Below are 17,617 nucleotides of genomic sequence, written 5' to 3'. Positions count from 1 at the left end.
TATATATACATATATATGTATGTATGTATATACCAACATAACTTAGTCAATTAACTAAATCAATCAATCAATTATCTTTTTTTGTTATCCATGGCCACAGTGGCTGCTGATTCCTGAAGGTACCGATTGAAATTGAAGAGTTCTTTCACACAGAGCTGCGACTTGGAAATATTTTTCTTTAACTTGCATGTAACTACAGCGTCTGTGCTGGACTCTGAGCGCGGCCAAAACCCGTCTGAAAGCTACCCTTAATATCATGATTTAAGGTTAGACCTTTGAATAGTAACTTAAAGGAATAGTTCACCCAAAAGCAGCCGGAATTGCATACAGCACTCACCTCCCTCGGCTCTCCATGGTCCCAGAAACAGTTTATTATGAATGGCATTAAGGAGAGCGGAGCGCCCGGAAAAAAATAAAAGCATATCAGTGCAAACAGACTTTGACAGAATCTGTCCAAAAGACAGCAAAAAAAAAAGGTTATTAAACATCCCGTGCAGCATTACCCAAAGCATTTCCAAGCAGGATAATCCAAAAAAAATGCTTTGTTTAGAAACATCGTAGCAAAAATAGTTCTGTTTGGATTTCCGTTGGATGGATACAAGACTTTGATTACGCTGCACAGGAAGTTTCTGAAAGTAACCTTTTTTTTTTTTGCCGTCTGTGGTTCTGTAGGTGATAAGCCTCCATTGTTCAGGCGCTCCGCTCTCCTAAACGCCATTCAATGGAAAATGTATTTCCAGGACCTCAGAGAGCCAAAGGAAGGCGATGAGCGCTATAAGTTATGTTGATTTGGTTGAACAATTACTTTCAGGATAGAAATAGGATAGGATTTACATTTTTACACCCGTTTCACGTCTTTCTCATAACTACTGGGCGTGGTCAGAAGTGATGTCACAAGGTCCTGGAGTACAGCTTTACGTCACTGCATCAAGGTGAGAAGTTAAACCAATGGAGGTCAGCAAAAGCAGGACTTTTAAGTGGTGTTATGTTACTCTATAAAGTAGTAGTATTGCTTTGGTATTTACACTCAGTTACCAGTTAATTAGACCGATTTAAATCAAATTAATGTCGTCTGAAACAACAGTCCTACAGTAAATCCCCCTTCTTTACGTTTTAATTGAAGCTGTTTTAAATTAAAGATTTAATACAGGACTGTTGTATTAGACTCCATCATAGGTAGCCTTAATAATAAAATAGCAACTGAGTTTAATTTGTGTTATTCATTTTGAAAATAAAATAAAAATATGTTGGGGGAACAGAATACCTATATGTTGAAGCATGATTTAAAGGGTCACATTTTAAAGACATCAGCACAAAATATTGGCAACTTCAATACAAAAACCAATATCGGTCGAGTAGTAGTAAAAAGGGGACATCCGTCCTTTTGCGTTTTGGTCCCATCGGCCCCCGACCGCCTCCCTCCAGCTTCACCACCACGTGATCTTGAACTCGTAGATGGGCCTCTTGCAGTAGTAATGGTTGATAAGGTGCTTGTCACAGACGCCGATGCACTGCTGCTCGGCGGTGATGCCGCGCTCGTCCAGGTCACTGACGATGCAGTGCAGCAGGTCGTAAACGTCCGCCACCGCCTCCCAGGGTCCGAAGGAGACGTCCACCTCGCAGTGGTGCTCGAAGAGCTTGGCCTCGCTGTCCGAGCGCTCGAAGCGCAGAGAGTTAAAAAGAGGACGCTCGTACGGCGTGATGGGCATCTCCTCCTTGTAGACGCAGATCTTCAGCTTGGCAAAGCGCGCCTTCTTCTGCATGGCCCTCAGTTTGGCAATTTCCACAATACGCTCCAGATTGTCTGGAATGAAAACAGTTAAATAAATGACATATTATATAGACTCATTCGTGTTTGTATGCTGCTCAGCAAAGAATGTGTTTTGTTTGAACATGAATCAAACCTAGTCTTAATCACACCATGATATCCTTATCTAGTTGTAATTTTCCTGACTTAAATAAAAATTGTACAAATATGTAAAACATCTGTAAACAGAGCAAAGTCTGTGTGTATTATGTACTGTAGCTGTGAGCCACCCACCTACTAACCAAATCTGTGTTCGCATAATCAGTGTGGAGCTCTCTCTTGTGTTTGTTTTGAATGAATGAATGAATTTATATGAATTATGCATCATTATCATTCCCCTTATATGTGGACTACTCTCTTCAGACCACTTAACATCAGTTTGTTGTCATGGTATTTCGCGTTGTGGTTCTCTCTACATCATCGTCTCTGCATTAAGAACTCAGTTAAATCTTTTGAGTTTACAAATGCTGAAAGCTGATTCAGATTTGACAGTTTTTGGTGGCGTCACCACTCTTTGTTTTTTAATTATCACTAGGAATTCTGAATGTATGTTCCCCACATGTGTATATGTAGACTTTAATTGGACTATGTTAGGCCTATAAGACCATAGGCTTCATAAGTGCCAAATGTTTGCATCAAAATCACCCCTTTTCTCGGAGCAGACACGCAGACATGACAGATATATTTTCAGACTCAGTGTGACTTACATCTTACAAGGAGATCATTATTTCCGACATTCCATCCCGAGTGAACATCGCTGTAAAAGACGCTCCTCATAACTGCAGAACTTGCTTGAGAATCATCGTGTTTTTAAGTTTGATTCAGTATCAAAAGTTATGAGAGATGCAACGATCGGTTATCAGCTGATCGGCCGTGACCGTTGACTGGTCGATCAGTCTCATATATCGGATTTTTAAAATGTAGTTTCACGTCACTGATACAGCGGCACAGACAGTAACGTCACACACACACACACACACACACACACACACACACACCATGTTGTCGGTGTAACATAAAGCTTGACATTTTTTAACAACTGCAGGTGCAAAATAAGCCGTGGTCCTGTGAGAGGGTCCTGAAACTTTATCCAAGTTATCAATGTTTTGTTATGAACATACAATTTAATTCAGTTTTCCATGAAAAATGTTTCATGTTACAAAATGTATGTTACAAAACATGTTAGAAAATTGTTTGTGTACGCTGTCAGGGCAGACTTTTAAATATCGGTATCGGGCAAGAAAATTGCAATCGGTGAATCTCAAAAAGAAGTCCTGTTTTAGTTAGTCTGCAAACAGAAATGGCAAATAGCTAATTCGACATACTTTTAATGGTGCCAAATTTGCCAAAAGAAATGGGGGTCAAGCCAACTCCACCATCCCAGACTTTTAAATAATTATCCTCCGCCTTTAACATTAACATCCACGCTCATCCTTCAGCGCGTGAGGGAGACGGACTCCGGGTACCTCGGTAGTAGGGCATCAGGTCGAGGAAAGCCTGCCGAACTTTCTCCCCGGTGAGCGGCTGCGTGTCCTCCAGGCTGTCCAGCAGCGGGCCGATGGCGTAGTACTGAGCCTCTCTGTGCACCGCTCGCACCCGGTCCCTGTGAGGAAGCTCGCCTTCTCGCAAGAAGTTCAGGATGTCCCTTTAAATGGAAGCAAATCCCGTTCAAAACTGCGTTCCTACTCGATGAATCCGACTCTGCTCTGATGTAACTGGGCTGTTGTCTGTACCAAAACACTAACTGTTGTTAATCTCATGCTACAATTGGGTCCAGACAGATGTCTGAGAGGACTACTCGATATTTCTGAATGAACTTTTAGGTTGTCAAAAGTCCTCTTTACAACAGATCGCTGTACAATGGTTCAACCAGACTGACGAATGCTTCGCTTCCACTGCACGGTTCGGCTCAACTCGACCCTCTTTTGGTATCAGTGGCTTTCCTCCGTTTCATTTGTCGTGGATCGCTGCTAGTGCCGGGCATCGGAAACTTAGCATCAAAATGTGTGCCGATGTACATAGAACAGGTTCCCGTTTCAGGCTCAAGTGCCCAATAATGCAGCCGATAGCATGAGGGAATATGAACAGGCAACGTGTTGCTTTAGCAAAACTCTTCTTTAAACGTCACAACAACAGTAGGTTAGTTCAGGGTTAGCACTACTGGAATATCAGATGACCATACTGACAGTAAATAAATGGCACTGTTTATTTATTTTTTTGTCTCTCTGTTAATGCAGTGACATCCTCGGCCAATGAAGTGGATTTTCTGCTTCATTGCAGCAGAACCTGGACTGCTTGTAAACATTGAGGATAAAAAGAATGCAGAAAAATAGAGAACTCCTGGAGGAGGAACAAAAAAAAAAAAAAAAAAAAAAAAAAAAAGCTGCTGCAGTGTTTAACACAACAGCAACTCGGAAGAAGATTTATTTCCCAGCAAAGACAATAGCCACAAAAAAACACAAGGTTGGCTTTAAACACCGGTGTTTATGTCCCACATGAGGCACAAGGCTCCTTCTGAGTGTCTGGGTTTCAGTACTTTATATGGCTGCATACCTCCCCTGTCTCATTCTGCTCGCTCCTTGTGTATAAATCTTTCATACAAAACCCCCCTCGCTCAGACACATTCATACAGAACTGACCTCACCGCAACCTCCTGCTTACATAAGTCGTACGCCTTGACTCAGCTTCTTATCACATTCATATTTAAAGCGATTTGCTTTTTGCCTTTCAGCAACACTAGCGGCCCACTTTAGTCCAGACTTAAATATCTTATAAAACGTTGCACAGACGATGACGCATACTGACCGTGGCGGTCCTCTGACTTTTCCTCTGCCACCATGAGCTTGACGTTTTGAGTGAAATGTCTCGACAACTATTGGATGGATTGCCATGAAATTTGGTTCAATTTTGGTCCATTTAATCCCTTTGGACATCTCTTAAAGCTAGGGTGGGCAGCGTTTTTGTTGTTATAGTTACATCCCGACAGCAATCAATGAATCAAATGCTCTGACAAAAAGAAATCCTGCATCTGTGGCTGTCGCAGGATTGTAATAAACCCATCATTGGGCCAGATTAAAATGATTGGATGAGCTGCCTACCTGCCTGCCTACCTGCCTGCCTACCTGCCTGCACTCACAGTCTTCCACAAGCTGCTAGCTTGACAGCTGTGAATACTAACAACAGCCATGTTTGTTGTTTTCGCTCATAATGAAAATTTAAGATGAGTTGCTTTGGAGGGAGGCCTGAAGGGACGGGCTATCAGTGTTGCAGACTTGGCAACTTTTGGAGCAAATGCTGCTACTTTCACTGGATAAATGTTGGCAACACTGGGCTGGTGTTTTTTCTCGGTTGTATCATTTTTAAAACCTAGTCATCTCTGTTGGTTTCTCCAATGCTGCCGACCCCAGCTTTAACTTTTTTCATCAAGTCAAATTTTGAATTTACATTTTATGACCAAATTAAATTGACCATGAAAGATATCTGCCGCCTGTGATTGTTCTTTTCCTCGTCACTTGAGTGCGCAAAAAACAACAACAATGCTTCCTCTACATTTGTCTGTCTGGCATGTCCATTTTAGTTGATATACGATTAAATGTCATATTGTACATTATTGTCTGTTTATCTCTGCACTTCATGTTAATTGTACTGTGTTGCAGGCTTTATGTCTAAGATGGGATAAGAGAGATTGAGTGTCATCCATCCGTATTCAGTAGAGTAACCAAACTACACAACAGATGCAAGACACAAACATGTAGTGCAATAGGGAAAATAGAAAAGTATAAACACAAATGAGAGATAGAGAAATGTATAAATGTAAATGAGAGTATACAAATGTGTGTAAATAGTACAGAAGCAGTGTGTGGGCCCCTGAAGGAAATCTACTGTTATTAAAAAGAAGCTTTCCTCTTAAATATGATTTGTTTAGGCTGGAGTCTCAGTGGTAAACAAAAGTTTAGTAAAAAAAGTTTAAGTACAAATCTCAGTGAAGATTGATATCAGTAGCTGAGACGGCTAGCGAGACAATGCACACAGCTCAGTATTATTAATTAGCTGCACCTTTTTTTTCCTTCTTCAGTTTGCCAGTTTCCGCTGGCTATCCTACCCCTCATCAATGCAGACTAACACCACATTTTGTAACTATCCGGGGTAGGCATATGTATGAGCCAACAAGCACAGAAATAGATATGTAAATCAGTTTACAGCACTAACAGAAGCCAGAGAGACTCATGGATACCTGTCAGAAAATAATGAGCTGCCATCTGCGGCTTTAATAAGAAACCCTTTCAGATTGCAGAGAGTGAGCTTTTATTATGCTCAGCTTGCTCTCGGTTGCCATTTACAGACCTCACAATCTCCAAACTTTTTCTGACACACTAAATAGGTAAGTAAATGTGTACACTACCGTTGAAAAAGTTTGGAATCAGCTATTGTATTGATCTTTTTCTCCTTTTCTTTAATAATGTCTATTTTACTAGAGATAAAAAAAAAATAACAACAGTATAATTCAGACACCAAATGTATTATTTAGAATAGTTTTGGCCCGAAAAGAAGAAGAATGAAATGTTTCAAACATCGGGTTTTGAGTGCGTCTTCCTGTCCAGAAAAGCCGAAGCGACCCATGATGATTACTGAACCAAAACGGTGCAACTGGGCTCTAAATATTGAGTCCGTCAGCTTTTCAAACTGGGATTTGTCAGTATGGTCAGCTGATATTCCAGCAGTGCTCTCCTACTTTTATTGTGAAGTCAAAAGAGTTTTGCTTAAGCAACACGTTGCCTGTAAATATTCCAGCTTTCTACAACTCAACATACAGAGAAGTCCTCTCATCCATCTGACCGTACGGTAATGTCGATCGACTCAATAGCATAATCCACTGTTGATATTTGATATTTCAGCTCGTTGGTCTAAAACATCTCACACGCAGTGCGACTCACGCAAAATACGTTCCGTCCCGGTCGATGAAGTAGCGTCCCTCGGCATCACGTGGGATGTAGTGACGCCCGCTGAACATGGCGGCCAACATGGTGTCCTCGTATCGCCGCAGCGTGGACAGGCGGGTGGTGAAGTACGTGCCCCCAACGTTCAGAGAGATGACCTCTGGAAACTAGAGAAAATATGGAAATAAAAGTGAGACTGTAAGGTTTGTTACACGCCATAAAAAAACAACAACAACAAGACTTAAAAGCATTATTCAAGGCGAGAAGTTATGGGAAGAATACGCCTATTTTACAACAAACAAATAACGACAAGAGGGATCTTAACTGCTGACTATATGTAAGTAAGGACAGATAATCTTGTGCACAAGTGTAATTAATAAAGTATTCTTTAATTAATGGTTAACGAGGTAAATGTGACAATTAATGGTGATATTGATTTAAGGTGATATCGCAGGTCTGTTAAACAACCACACCACACGTATTTAAACAGTTTAAAAGGCGTGTGGTCCGAGGTCAGTTTTGTGTTTTTAATTATATGTTTTTTTCGTTTGTTTTGTTTTCGGATATGAAGACTTTAATTATGCCAATAAAGTAGACTGGTGTATGTTTAGTGGCCTTTGAAGACGTGAGGCTTTTAAAACATGCAGAACTGTGGTGGTTAAATTTATTAATTCTTAGCCTGTATTGCATCCATAAAAGCAACTCAAAGATAAAATGTACAAACATGAAAATAAATGTACAGTGTAGATAAAAAGAAAATGATTGACTTCATTTTGCTTTGTATTTTTTAGGTAATATCTAATCTAGATTATAATTTAACTTAATTATACAAAGATCTGTGATTACCCTCTTTTTGGCTTTACTGGCAGAAGTAAGAGGATTATTCCGCTGCATCACGTTGTGGCTCGTTACCTCGAGTCATGTGACACACCTGACAGCCAATCACGACAGGGCCCAGCCGGCTCTACCGACCTCTGACCCCTCTATAAATAGCCATAAACAGTAAATACCTTGCAGCGAAATGATGTTTTGTGCATTATTAAATCAGTCATATGTGGAACTTAAATAGCATGTATTTGTACTTTCTCTACTTAGAATACTTGTGTGTTGTTGTGGAAAATAGCTGTTATTTATTGACGAAATAAAAGTATAATTTTGAGGTACTTTATTTGAGTATTTTCATTTACTGCTACATTATACCGTTACTTCTACTGCACTACCGTTACACCTCAGATACGTCACACTCTACTACACTTATTGCAGGTTTTAGATTATTAATAAAACATATATATATATAAATACATGGTGTATTATTATGGATTAAGATTGATTGTTTCTCTTGCTACCAGCTCGTATATATATATTTGTATCAAAGTATTTCTACTTCTTCCACCACTGGTGATTAAGTACCGTGTTTGTGTGCCCGGTTGAACGTGATTTTTACCCCGGTATAACGGTCCGGTAAAGCGGCCTGTCCTACCTCCTGCTCCGGCGTGTTGAGCGAGGAGCGGAGAGGCTTCTTGCTGAGGGCGAAGCTCGGCGCGGGGGAGGCCGGCTTTCGGAAGTCCTCCTCCGCAGCGGAGTCCGAGCTGGACATGGCAGCATCGCCCGGTTTATCGGTGTCCCCCGCGGCCGAGAATACCACCATCACTCTGGGTAGAGGCAGCGTCCGTCTCTCCTGAATGAAGCGCCTCACCCGCGTAGTAGTGGCTGCAGGCAGCGGGCTGAAGGACAGAGCCTGGCGGCCGTTGGAACCGTTGGAACCGTTGGAAGCGTTGGAAGCGCTCGAGCCATTCTGCTGCATGCGCGCGTTCGAGCCAACTGTCGGGCGGCGGCACCGAAAAAATCAGGGCAGGGATGACAGCAGCACGAGCCACAGCGCTGCGACTCTTTAATAATAATAATAACAATAAAAACAACAACAACTCCAGAGGGGGGAGCGCGAGCAGCTGCAGGAACCAAACACCCCCGCCTTCACAGCGGACATTCCGCTTTCAGTAATTGAAAATTAAAGAACTACAAGGTCCATCGTGTTTTTTGGGTTCGCAGTCTAAACTGGACTCTTCTGGGCCTATCCGTGCTGTGGGCGTGCTACGTGCCCGTGCTGTCAGCTGTCATCGCTCATACGTGCTGTGACGTTTCGGGACGTCATCACGTCAGAGAGCGCTCCTGGACCGCGTGGGATTAAAATCCACTATGAGATGAAATAAATAAAAAAAACGTTAAATATAAATAATACGTCGCAATGTGATGATAATAAAAAAGTATTTGTACATTTTCAAAGAAATTTAATTTAAAATGTCTTCATATCCTGCTGCCACTGCTGACTCTTATTCATGTGAAATTACTGTACAGTTTTGAGGTATAGGCTATACTTATAGGCTACTATACTTTTCATTTTTTGCTACTTTATACTAAATATTTTACTTTTTACTTCACCACATTCATTTTTAAGCGTTCGTCACTTTGCAGATTTTGATTATAAATAAATGATGATGTGTTAGTAGATTTAACTACCAGCAGTAAATAAAGTAGTTGAAATTAGCTCCACCTTTAACAGCTTCAACATTAAATTCTATATAATCCTCCACCATATTGTTCGTAGTCCCACGTAGCGTGGTCACGTGTTAGATTACATTCTAACACGTAGTTGTCCCCCTCCCCAAACACACACACATACATACATGCACATACACTCACACACTCTCTAGTTTTAGAAATTATTTGATTTTGATCAATGTTATTAGAATTTCAGCTGTCTGTCTGTGCACCTTGTGCATGTGTATTGTGGTAATAGCTGGATATTGTGGCCTGTGCTCCGATGCAAACCTTCACTTTTCACTCTGAATGTGTAATAGTACTTTGACTTTTGACATTGTGAGTGAACGCTAATTATGGGACTTCATTTATAGTTTGGTTATTGGTCCCTGATCTCAGGGTGGTGCTCCATTATTATTAATAATTGTTAATAAACTTATTGACATTAATAAATCTATCTATTTACATTATTTTCAATACTTTAAGCACATTTTTCCATTATACGTATATATTTGTAATAAGCGGTGTTGCTATTTCGTCCACCACTGCGAATAACAACATCTGCAGAGCAACACTGGTCACGCACTTTAAAAAACATCACTAAAGAGCTCTGGATAAATCAGATAAGAAAAACAGTACAAACGGTTGAATCAAAGTGACGTTTTTGTGCCCACTCCTCTGACCACACATAGATATCTTCTCCATCTTGAGTTCGACGGATGTGGCGAGGTGTTGAAAGGGGAAGAACAGCTTGTGCTGCTGCTATTGTCTGAAGAATGAAGGCAGCCGGACCACTGAAGACATATCGGAAATCTGTCTGTTGAGTGAGTTAAAGCATCACATTTGATGTCTAATATTATCTTAAAATGTGTGTGTTTGACCTGAGTACCTGTATTTCTTATACTTGAACTTAAGTAATAGCCTACATACTTTTACCTGTGATGGAGTATTTTCATAGTCTGGTGCTGCTGCTTTTATTAAGTAAATGACCTGAATACTTCTTCAACTCCTGTAGTAATAGCATATCTTTGACTTGAAGTATTTGTATTTTCACAGAGTTATGTTACTACTAATACTTCTTATTAGTTACATACAAAACATGTGAAGAGGTCACGGAAATAATACATTGTTTTAGATTGAACTAAGTTACACTTATTTCCTCCTCAAACACAAACTCATTAATGTTCTCTTAATTAATGCATCAGCAGTAATAGTCCGATGATAAAACACGACAGAAGTACTTTTGATGCCAACACATGGTGTACTTTTACCTGTAAAATCAGGAATGCAGGACTGAAACTTCTACTGTAGTATTTCTTTATAGTGTGGTATTTACTGCTCCTATTTCTCCATACTTCTTTTACTGGTTATGACTTAAGGGCAGGTGAAAAAAAGAGAATCTAACTTCCTTAAATTGTTCCTTAAAACATGTTGAAAAAGAGCAGCTTTGGCAGGTGATTGATTTTCTTCATTTCGGCCACAAGAGGCTGGTGCTAACCACCATCCAATGCTCTATATTGGACTAAATGCATTCATGTTTTCTTCCAGGTGAGTTTTAATTTACGTAACTTCCTATTACACAGTATGTGTTGCTTTTGTTTAGAGTGCGTGGAGAAATTAAAACTCAGTATTACAACAAAGTCTGAAAAATGATCCTGACAACAACAACAAAAATGTCCAGCCTTTTCTTTAGTCATTTACAAATACAGATTTAGAGCATAGATCAGCAGATTTATTTTTTTACTTCCCTCTCAGGGCTTCCGTATATTATAATATTGTATAATAATGTAACACTGTGAAAGGAGCCATTCTGCATCATGATTAGTTTTACTTTTGATATACTGTAGGTACATTTTGCTGCTAATACTTCTAGACTTTTACTCGGGTAACATTTTGAATTTCCAGACTTTTACTTGTAATTGAGTATTTTATTTTGTTATTTTATTATTTCTTAGTTGTTTATACTTTGGGTTAATAATCTAAATCTGCAAAGTAACTTAAGTTATCAAATAAATGTAGCTGAGTAAACAGTGAATCAAGTGACTTCACTTGTATACTGTTGGCTGGTTTATTCTACAGTAATGCATCATATTATATGAGATCATCGTATGTTTGTGACATCGCTGTCCTGTAAGAAGTCAGACAAAAAACAGAAGCGTTTTCAGCTTTGACACGATGCATTTTCCTGCTGATCCAAGAGGCTTTTTAAACACTTTATTTAGCACACAATATTACGTTAAATTGACCACATAAAGAAACACTTCATCCTTCAGTTTATTATCTGGAGGTACATCGTTTTCACTCGACAGGACGAGGATGAAAAACTGCAAAATGAAAAGTAACTAAAGCTGTCGGACAAATGTAGTGGAGTAAAAAGTACAATATTTACCTCTAACATGGAGTGCGAAGTGCAAAGTTACATAAAACAGAAACAAGTACATTGAATTTGTACTTACTTTCCACCACTGATGCTTGACTGTAAGTCTCGTACACAAAGGGGGCAAACCGGGTTTCAGTTTTGTTTTGGACAACCACATCCTGTGGACCCCTCGGCCTCGTTTAACAGGAAAACAGCAGCCACTTCAACCATGACAGAGAATAACTGTTGATAGTTGACCTGTAGACGGCAGCTAAAGTCAGCCCACTTTGAGCTCCCATCATAGGTTTATTATTATTTATTTATTTCTACTTCTGTGTCTTTTAGGTATGATCGGAAACTCCGGCCTGCTGGCTGCAGCCCTGACTGTTGTGTCAGTGATGTGGTTAAGTCTGCTGTCTGTTCTCTGCCTGCGATGCAAGAAGAAACCCAGTAAGTTCATTTTGTACCTCAGAGGCTGTGACCAGTGCGATAGTGTGTGATCTGTGCATGCAGAACTACTCAATCGGAGTCCAGTGTGGGCCGTTTAACTTTATTTACAGGCTACATTTTTGGGGAAGCAACTTTTCAATCTGGGCTCAAGTTAGTAAGTGTCCTCTGTGTTATCCTCATTATGTCTACACGTTAAACGGAGCAAGCGAGCAGAGATGCTCGACGGAGGGTTTTCTTACCAGCGGTGGAATGAAACAAAGTATATTTACTCAAGTATTGTGTTTAAAGTGGCAATCACGAATATTTTCATGTAAATAAATGTCTGTTAAGTTCCTATATCTATCGCCAAAGGAGGTAACACAATGGTGAATGAGCCAACTGATGAAAGTATTGCTGTATTTAAATATTTGCTATACTGCGAATTGGGTGTCAGTGGCGACCTTCCTGGAAGAAATACCGCGTTAGTATGTTATTTCAGACACGGCCCATGTTAGTATGTTATTTCAGACACGGCCCATGTTAGTATGTTATTTCAGATTTCAAATTTCTATTGTTTTTACTCAGATAGAAATTCTAAATCAACCTGTTATACTATTATATATTATATCATTAGATTATTATGACTCATGCATTCATGTTAAAGCAGGATTTTACTGTTGCAGTTGGTGGAGGAGGAGCTCGTTCGTAACTGTTTATGATTATTTTCATTATGGATTAATTAGCTGATTATTTCCTCCATTAATCGATTGATTGTTTTGGTTTGTAAAAATAGTGAAAAATGTCACCTTCACAATGTTTGTTTTGTCCAACAAACAGTTCAAAGTTTAACATTATCGCTAATACATTACAATTATTAACATTATTAAATGAAAGGTTTGCGAAGTAGAAACCATGAAATGTTTTTACATGAAAAAAAAAAGTCGATTATCTTTCTGTCAATTGGTTAATTGAATCATCGACTAATCGTTTCAGCTGTACTTTGAACTGTTGGGTAGTTTAATAATAACAAAACATCATATTTTATGAACTTGTATAACTTGTTTTGTGTGCAAATATTATATTTGTAAAGTAACTAAATGTGTCAGATAAACATAGTGAAAAGTACAAGAACCCCAAATGTGTACTTAAGTACAGTACTTGAGTAAATGTACTTAAGTTATATTCCTCCACTGGCTTCAACTGTACGTCATCATTTATTCGTGAAGTCTGTTCAAACTTTTCCACCTGAGCAAAGAGGAAACACCGTTTGTCCGCTATTTCATCTCAAGCATTTTTATCGAGGTTTCTTACTTAGACAGACAGATGGAAACACACTTGAAGCCGATGCTCTGATCAGCTACGGAGGCCCTGAGGCGCTTCAAATGGAACGCCACAAACATTTTCCAGTTTCTAGAATTAGCTCTTGCTAACCTGTATAAATCATTCAGTCCTGTTTGTTGACACACAGCACACACGTCTGTCTTCATAGGCCGATTTGATCAAAGCGTTGAATAATACTGTGGGTTGCAAGTATCACACGCCACCGTTTCATCTGCTTTTGTATTTCTTGCAGAGATCATACACGAGGAGCATCAAATATACAACCCGCAGATGTTGTGAGTGTCTAGTATTTGTTTCACATTCTCAAGTCTTTAAGGGAAAAGATTACCAGTCTGTTGTAAACATCCGTCACAATTAAGACCGAAATGAAGATGCTCCTTACTGATGATATATATGAGTGACACCATATGGACTTCAAAAAAGGTTTTCATCTCCCAGTTATGGAAAATGTATTGAATGTATAGAACATATAGAATGTTATAGAGGTAACACAGGTGGTTTTTCTCATGTTGAACTATATCCTGACAGTCAACGTGGGGGAAGTGTGTTTGCTGTGACGCAATCAAAAACAGGCAAGTGAGGATTTATTTCCATTCATTATTCACTTTAAATGTTACGGTACATGTGTTTAAGTACACATGTCAGATACTTCTGCTTTACTTAATTACTATTAGAGAGACATATTGTACTTTTTACTGCTCTACATTTGTCTGACAGCTTATGTTACTTTTCTGACTTCTTCCAGAACTGTATATTTAACTGAACTTTGACACCATTTTTTTACCGTTTTATTTTTCAGTCACCAGAGCCAATCCGATCACTTCAACCACAGCGTACGTATACTGACACACATCAGCTAATCTTGCCGCCACTAATGAATCTTTAAAAGGAGCAGTTCACAATATTTTATACGGGAATACTCTGATGCTTTCTGTCCAAGCGTGCGATGAGAAGATTGATATGAATCACATGTCTGTAGATTCGGTACAGAGCTGGAGAGACGTGGCTAGCCTAGCTTAGCATAAAGACTGGGAACAGGGGAAATAGCTAGCCTGCCTCTGTTCAAATTTTAAAAAAAGAAAAGAAAACACCTAGAAACACTTAAATGATTTTAGTGATATTAAAAAATATCACTAAATGTTTTTATCTGTACACAAATAAAAAATGTAAAGACAACACTTTCTTATTGTAGCAAGAGAACAATTTTATTTTTTTTATTGAGGCGCTTCTTCTCTGTGGGGAGATTCAAAATATGACATAATCCAAAAATAAACTCAAAGGTTTGTCTTGACATAAAACTACAAATGTGTTTGTCTTTCAGTGAAACACAAGAGGAATTTGAGGACTTTTCAACAGGTAAGATCCTCATGTTCATTCTCATGTCAAAGATCTCAACACATTCATCTGCAAGAGGTTCAAATTGAATGACTTTGTGCTCCAGCTGAAATGGATGAACAGTCAGACTATCAAAATATCTCAAATGGTAAATATACACACACACACTCTAAATAAATACAGGTATCTTTAAGTGTTAGTAATTTTTCACACCCATGTGTGTGCGTGTGTGTGTGTCTTTACTGTGCTGCAGCCACAACAGGAAGAGAGGAACATACATACGTGTGAGTTTTGAAGCTCTTTTTTTTCTTCTTCTATATTTTCTCATTGTGTTTTATTTTATCCAAAAATATGTAAAAACAGAACAAGCGGTAAACACACGTCATATTTGTGTATCGTCTTATAGAGCGCCACTCGAAATCTCAGTGTATGAAAATGAACAGAACGCAAGAACAACTGGTGAGCAGCTGCACTTTACCCTTTAAATACATGAAATAAAATATGAAATGCATTGATGTACTTTTAAAAGACTTGGAAATATGTTTATAACTATTGTTCTTTGGCTTAACGTTCATTATATGACTTTTTTATTACTTGTATAGATGCTGATCAGACTCCAGGTGTCTATGCTAACGTCCACACTTCATTATCAAGTAAAGATGGTTAGTTCAATCATTGAACCAAAACTGATATAAAACAAAATCAAATATCAAAATAATCAGACGCTAAAGTTCCGACTCATTCAAACTGCTGTTTCACCAAACAGACGAGGACTACGAGAACTCGGAGTTTCTGGACCAAGTTGTGCAGGAGGAAAAAGACAGTGAGTGCCATAAATCATATTTATTTATTAATAACAGTATATTCTATGGTTTTGTGTTAATCTGTAATTGGCAGAAGAATGTTTGTATCCTACCTGAGGAGAAGTGAACCTATAGACTGAATAAACACAAGCAGAGCTACATCTTTAGTCCAATAAAATTAATCTGCAACTATTTTTAAACTAATTATTAATGTTTTCAGTCATCTTTAACCCTAAAAAAAGTTGCTTTGATTTACTTAGAGGACAAACATGTCTGCGTAAAAAACAAAAAAAAAAATTGCACAATTGAATTTTCTCTGTACCAAGTGTTATAAGTTTTGTGTTTTCACAGACTGATTGTGTCAATTATTAGCATCGACATTGTTTTGCTGCATTGCAATACGCACAATATTACAGGAGCAACGCCCCTAGTGGAGACCGGGAAAACAGCATGTATGTATTTGCCCCATAGGGCAAACATGAGAAAATGGGTCAATAGTAAAAACTGCTGAAACTTAAACTGAAAGTCTGATATGATAATAGAATGCATGATGTTATGCTGCAGTGGCCGTTGGAACAGATAGTGTTTTCAGTCGGTACATTTTTGTCCTGAAGGAGCAGAGTGTCAGTAGGTCGGCTACACAGTTTATTATAGACTTACTTTAGGAGCGTGTGCTCACAAAATAAAAAAAACACACCCATTTATGCCATAAGAATCAAAACAATCAAAGAATGAAAAAGCCTAAAATGTCCCTAGCAAGGTACACTGCTACAGTACAAAGGGTTCTCTGATTGCAGCCTCTGCAAGTTTGGATGCGTGTCTTTATTAGGGGTGTAACTGTTCACAGCGTTCTCGGTTCGGTTCAATACGACACAGTGGTGCTACGATTCAATACAGCAAAAAAGCAGAAATGTCACCACAAAGTACGTTCATTTTTTACTTTGAACAATGATGGATTAATTTGTGTACAGGAAGCTGCAGCAACTCCTGTTTCGTCTTTCAACACGTGGGCTGCTGTCGCGCTTCTGTGAAAAGGTCACACGCTCTCTGATCTTTGGAGGCGAGAGATCCGCTGCACCGCCGTCGCTTTCTGAGGACGCTAGATTAATGACATCGACCTATTTGTGTCGTTACAGTCAGCTAGCTTTGTGTAGTCCGTGACGTCCGGCCGTCTGTCGTCAGAGCAGCAGCGGGTGCTTCGGACATTTGATTCTCCGTTTTAAATGGGCTCGTGAATGAGTAGTGTCATTAAGCATGTTCGTACAGCCTGGTTTTCCACTCCAGACTAAGGTCTCATGTCCGCTCTAAATACACCGTCGGCCCTGTTTGAGTCAGTAGGGAGTAGCTACCTAAACGCTGCGGGGAGAGTTTGTAGCGCGTGTGCTGCTGTTGGTTTTCCTGCTAAGCTAGTTTAGCATGGCCTCCCAGAACGCACGTGCCTCCCGAGGGAACAATGTTGTTTTTCCCTGGTGGGCGTGTCAGACAGCACGTGGTCAGTTACGCCGGGTGGGTTGCCAGGTTGAGCGCGGTGGCTCCACCGAGAGAACATTCTATTTCCCGCAATTTAAGCGTCTGCATTTTCCAAATGCAAACGTATTGTTCGGTTCGTAATGCGTACCGAACCGTGAGCCTCGTACCGAACGGTTCAATACGAATACGTGCATCGTTACACCCCTAGTATTTTTGTATTATTGGTTGGAGCTGGTTGGTACGAGCAAAATTCATAATTTTGTTTTACAAGAAGAATAAATGATTGAAAATCTGAAATTATTTATTACAGATGAGCCGGATTATGTGAATGAAGACGGCACCTGATGCGGACGCTGCCAGAAAACCTCGGCCTGCACTCTGAACTTTCTGTCGTGTCAAACTGAAGCTGCACTGAAGTCGTTATTTTATTTGCTAATGATGATGTGAATAAAATGTTCTTGATTGTGTGTTGAAACTGAGGCTGCAGTTTAGTGGTGACGAAGCCATTCAATCATACAATCTTTATAATAACCTGTTATGAGACCATTGTATCGGGAGTTACTCCGATTACTACAGATCGTTAAAATAAAAAAAAATA

The 17,617-nt window shown here is 39.4% G+C and overlaps 2 protein-coding genes across 4 annotated transcripts; one reads left to right on the top strand and one right to left on the bottom strand.

Annotated features, from left to right (window-relative positions):
- Nucleotide 1: 1 nt before the first annotated feature.
- On the bottom strand, nt 2-8,806 carry kctd7 (potassium channel tetramerization domain containing 7). 2 transcript variants are annotated; one of them, XM_068715604.1, is made up of 4 exons: nt 8,189-8,806; nt 6,742-6,911; nt 3,274-3,452; nt 2-1,804 (listed from the first exon to the last, which is right to left on the bottom strand). In XM_068715604.1, the coding sequence occupies exons 1-4, from the start codon at nt 8,546-8,548 to the stop codon at nt 1,428-1,430; spliced, it is 1,086 nt and encodes a 361-aa protein (XP_068571705.1). In that variant the 5' UTR covers nt 8,549-8,806; the 3' UTR covers nt 2-1,427. The 2 variants fall into 2 exon arrangements, with proteins under 2 accessions (XP_068571705.1, XP_068571706.1); XM_068715605.1 differs by having other exon boundaries at nt 8,225-8,806.
- On the top strand, nt 6,815-17,604 carry si:dkey-183i3.6 (LAT2 domain-containing protein). 2 transcript variants are annotated; one of them, XM_068715606.1, is made up of 13 exons: nt 6,815-7,081; nt 9,975-10,106; nt 11,987-12,091; nt 13,644-13,686; nt 13,940-13,983; nt 14,211-14,244; nt 14,733-14,767; nt 14,853-14,894; nt 15,000-15,030; nt 15,153-15,205; nt 15,349-15,408; nt 15,513-15,569; nt 17,330-17,603. In XM_068715606.1, the coding sequence occupies exons 3-13, from the start codon at nt 11,989-11,991 to the stop codon at nt 17,362-17,364; spliced, it is 537 nt and encodes a 178-aa protein (XP_068571707.1). In that variant the 5' UTR covers nt 6,815-7,081; nt 9,975-10,106; nt 11,987-11,988; the 3' UTR covers nt 17,365-17,603. The 2 variants fall into 2 exon arrangements, with proteins under 2 accessions (XP_068571707.1, XP_068571708.1); XM_068715607.1 differs by lacking the exons at nt 6,815-7,081; nt 9,975-10,106 and having other exon boundaries at nt 11,652-12,091; nt 17,330-17,604.
- The last annotated feature ends 13 nt before the right edge of the window (nt 17,605-17,617 follow it).

This window comes from Cebidichthys violaceus, unplaced genomic scaffold (assembly GCF_023349555.1).
Source record: "Cebidichthys violaceus isolate CVI_PGR_0920_01 unplaced genomic scaffold, fCebVio1.0.p SCAF_20, whole genome shotgun sequence".
Taxonomy (NCBI): Eukaryota; Metazoa; Chordata; class Actinopteri; order Perciformes; family Stichaeidae; genus Cebidichthys; species Cebidichthys violaceus.
Note: the sequence above shows the minus strand (reverse complement) of the source record. Positions and strands in the feature narration are given on the sequence as shown.

Excerpts from the sequence above, each read along its gene's own strand:
- kctd7 (XM_068715604.1), bottom strand. The coding sequence starts at position 8,548 with ATGCAGCAGAATGGCTCGAGCGCTTCCAACGCTTCCAACGGTTCCAAC. Across the intron at positions 6,912-8,188 it reads TACCGGACCGTTATACCGGG|TTTCCAGAGGTCATCTCTCT; the intron begins GTAAAAATCACG and ends TATTTTCTCTAG. Across the intron at positions 1,805-3,273 it reads CCTGATGCCCTACTACCGAG|ACAATCTGGAGCGTATTGTG; the intron begins GTACCCGGAGTC and ends TTTTCATTCCAG.
- si:dkey-183i3.6 (XM_068715607.1), top strand. The coding sequence starts at position 11,989 with ATGATCGGAAACTCCGGCCTGCTGGCTGCAGCCCTGACTGTTGTGTCA. Across the intron at positions 14,895-14,999 it reads CTATCAAAATATCTCAAATG|CCACAACAGGAAGAGAGGAA; the intron begins GTAAATATACAC and ends ACTGTGCTGCAG. Across the intron at positions 15,206-15,348 it reads ACAGAACGCAAGAACAACTG|ATGCTGATCAGACTCCAGGT; the intron begins GTGAGCAGCTGC and ends TTACTTGTATAG.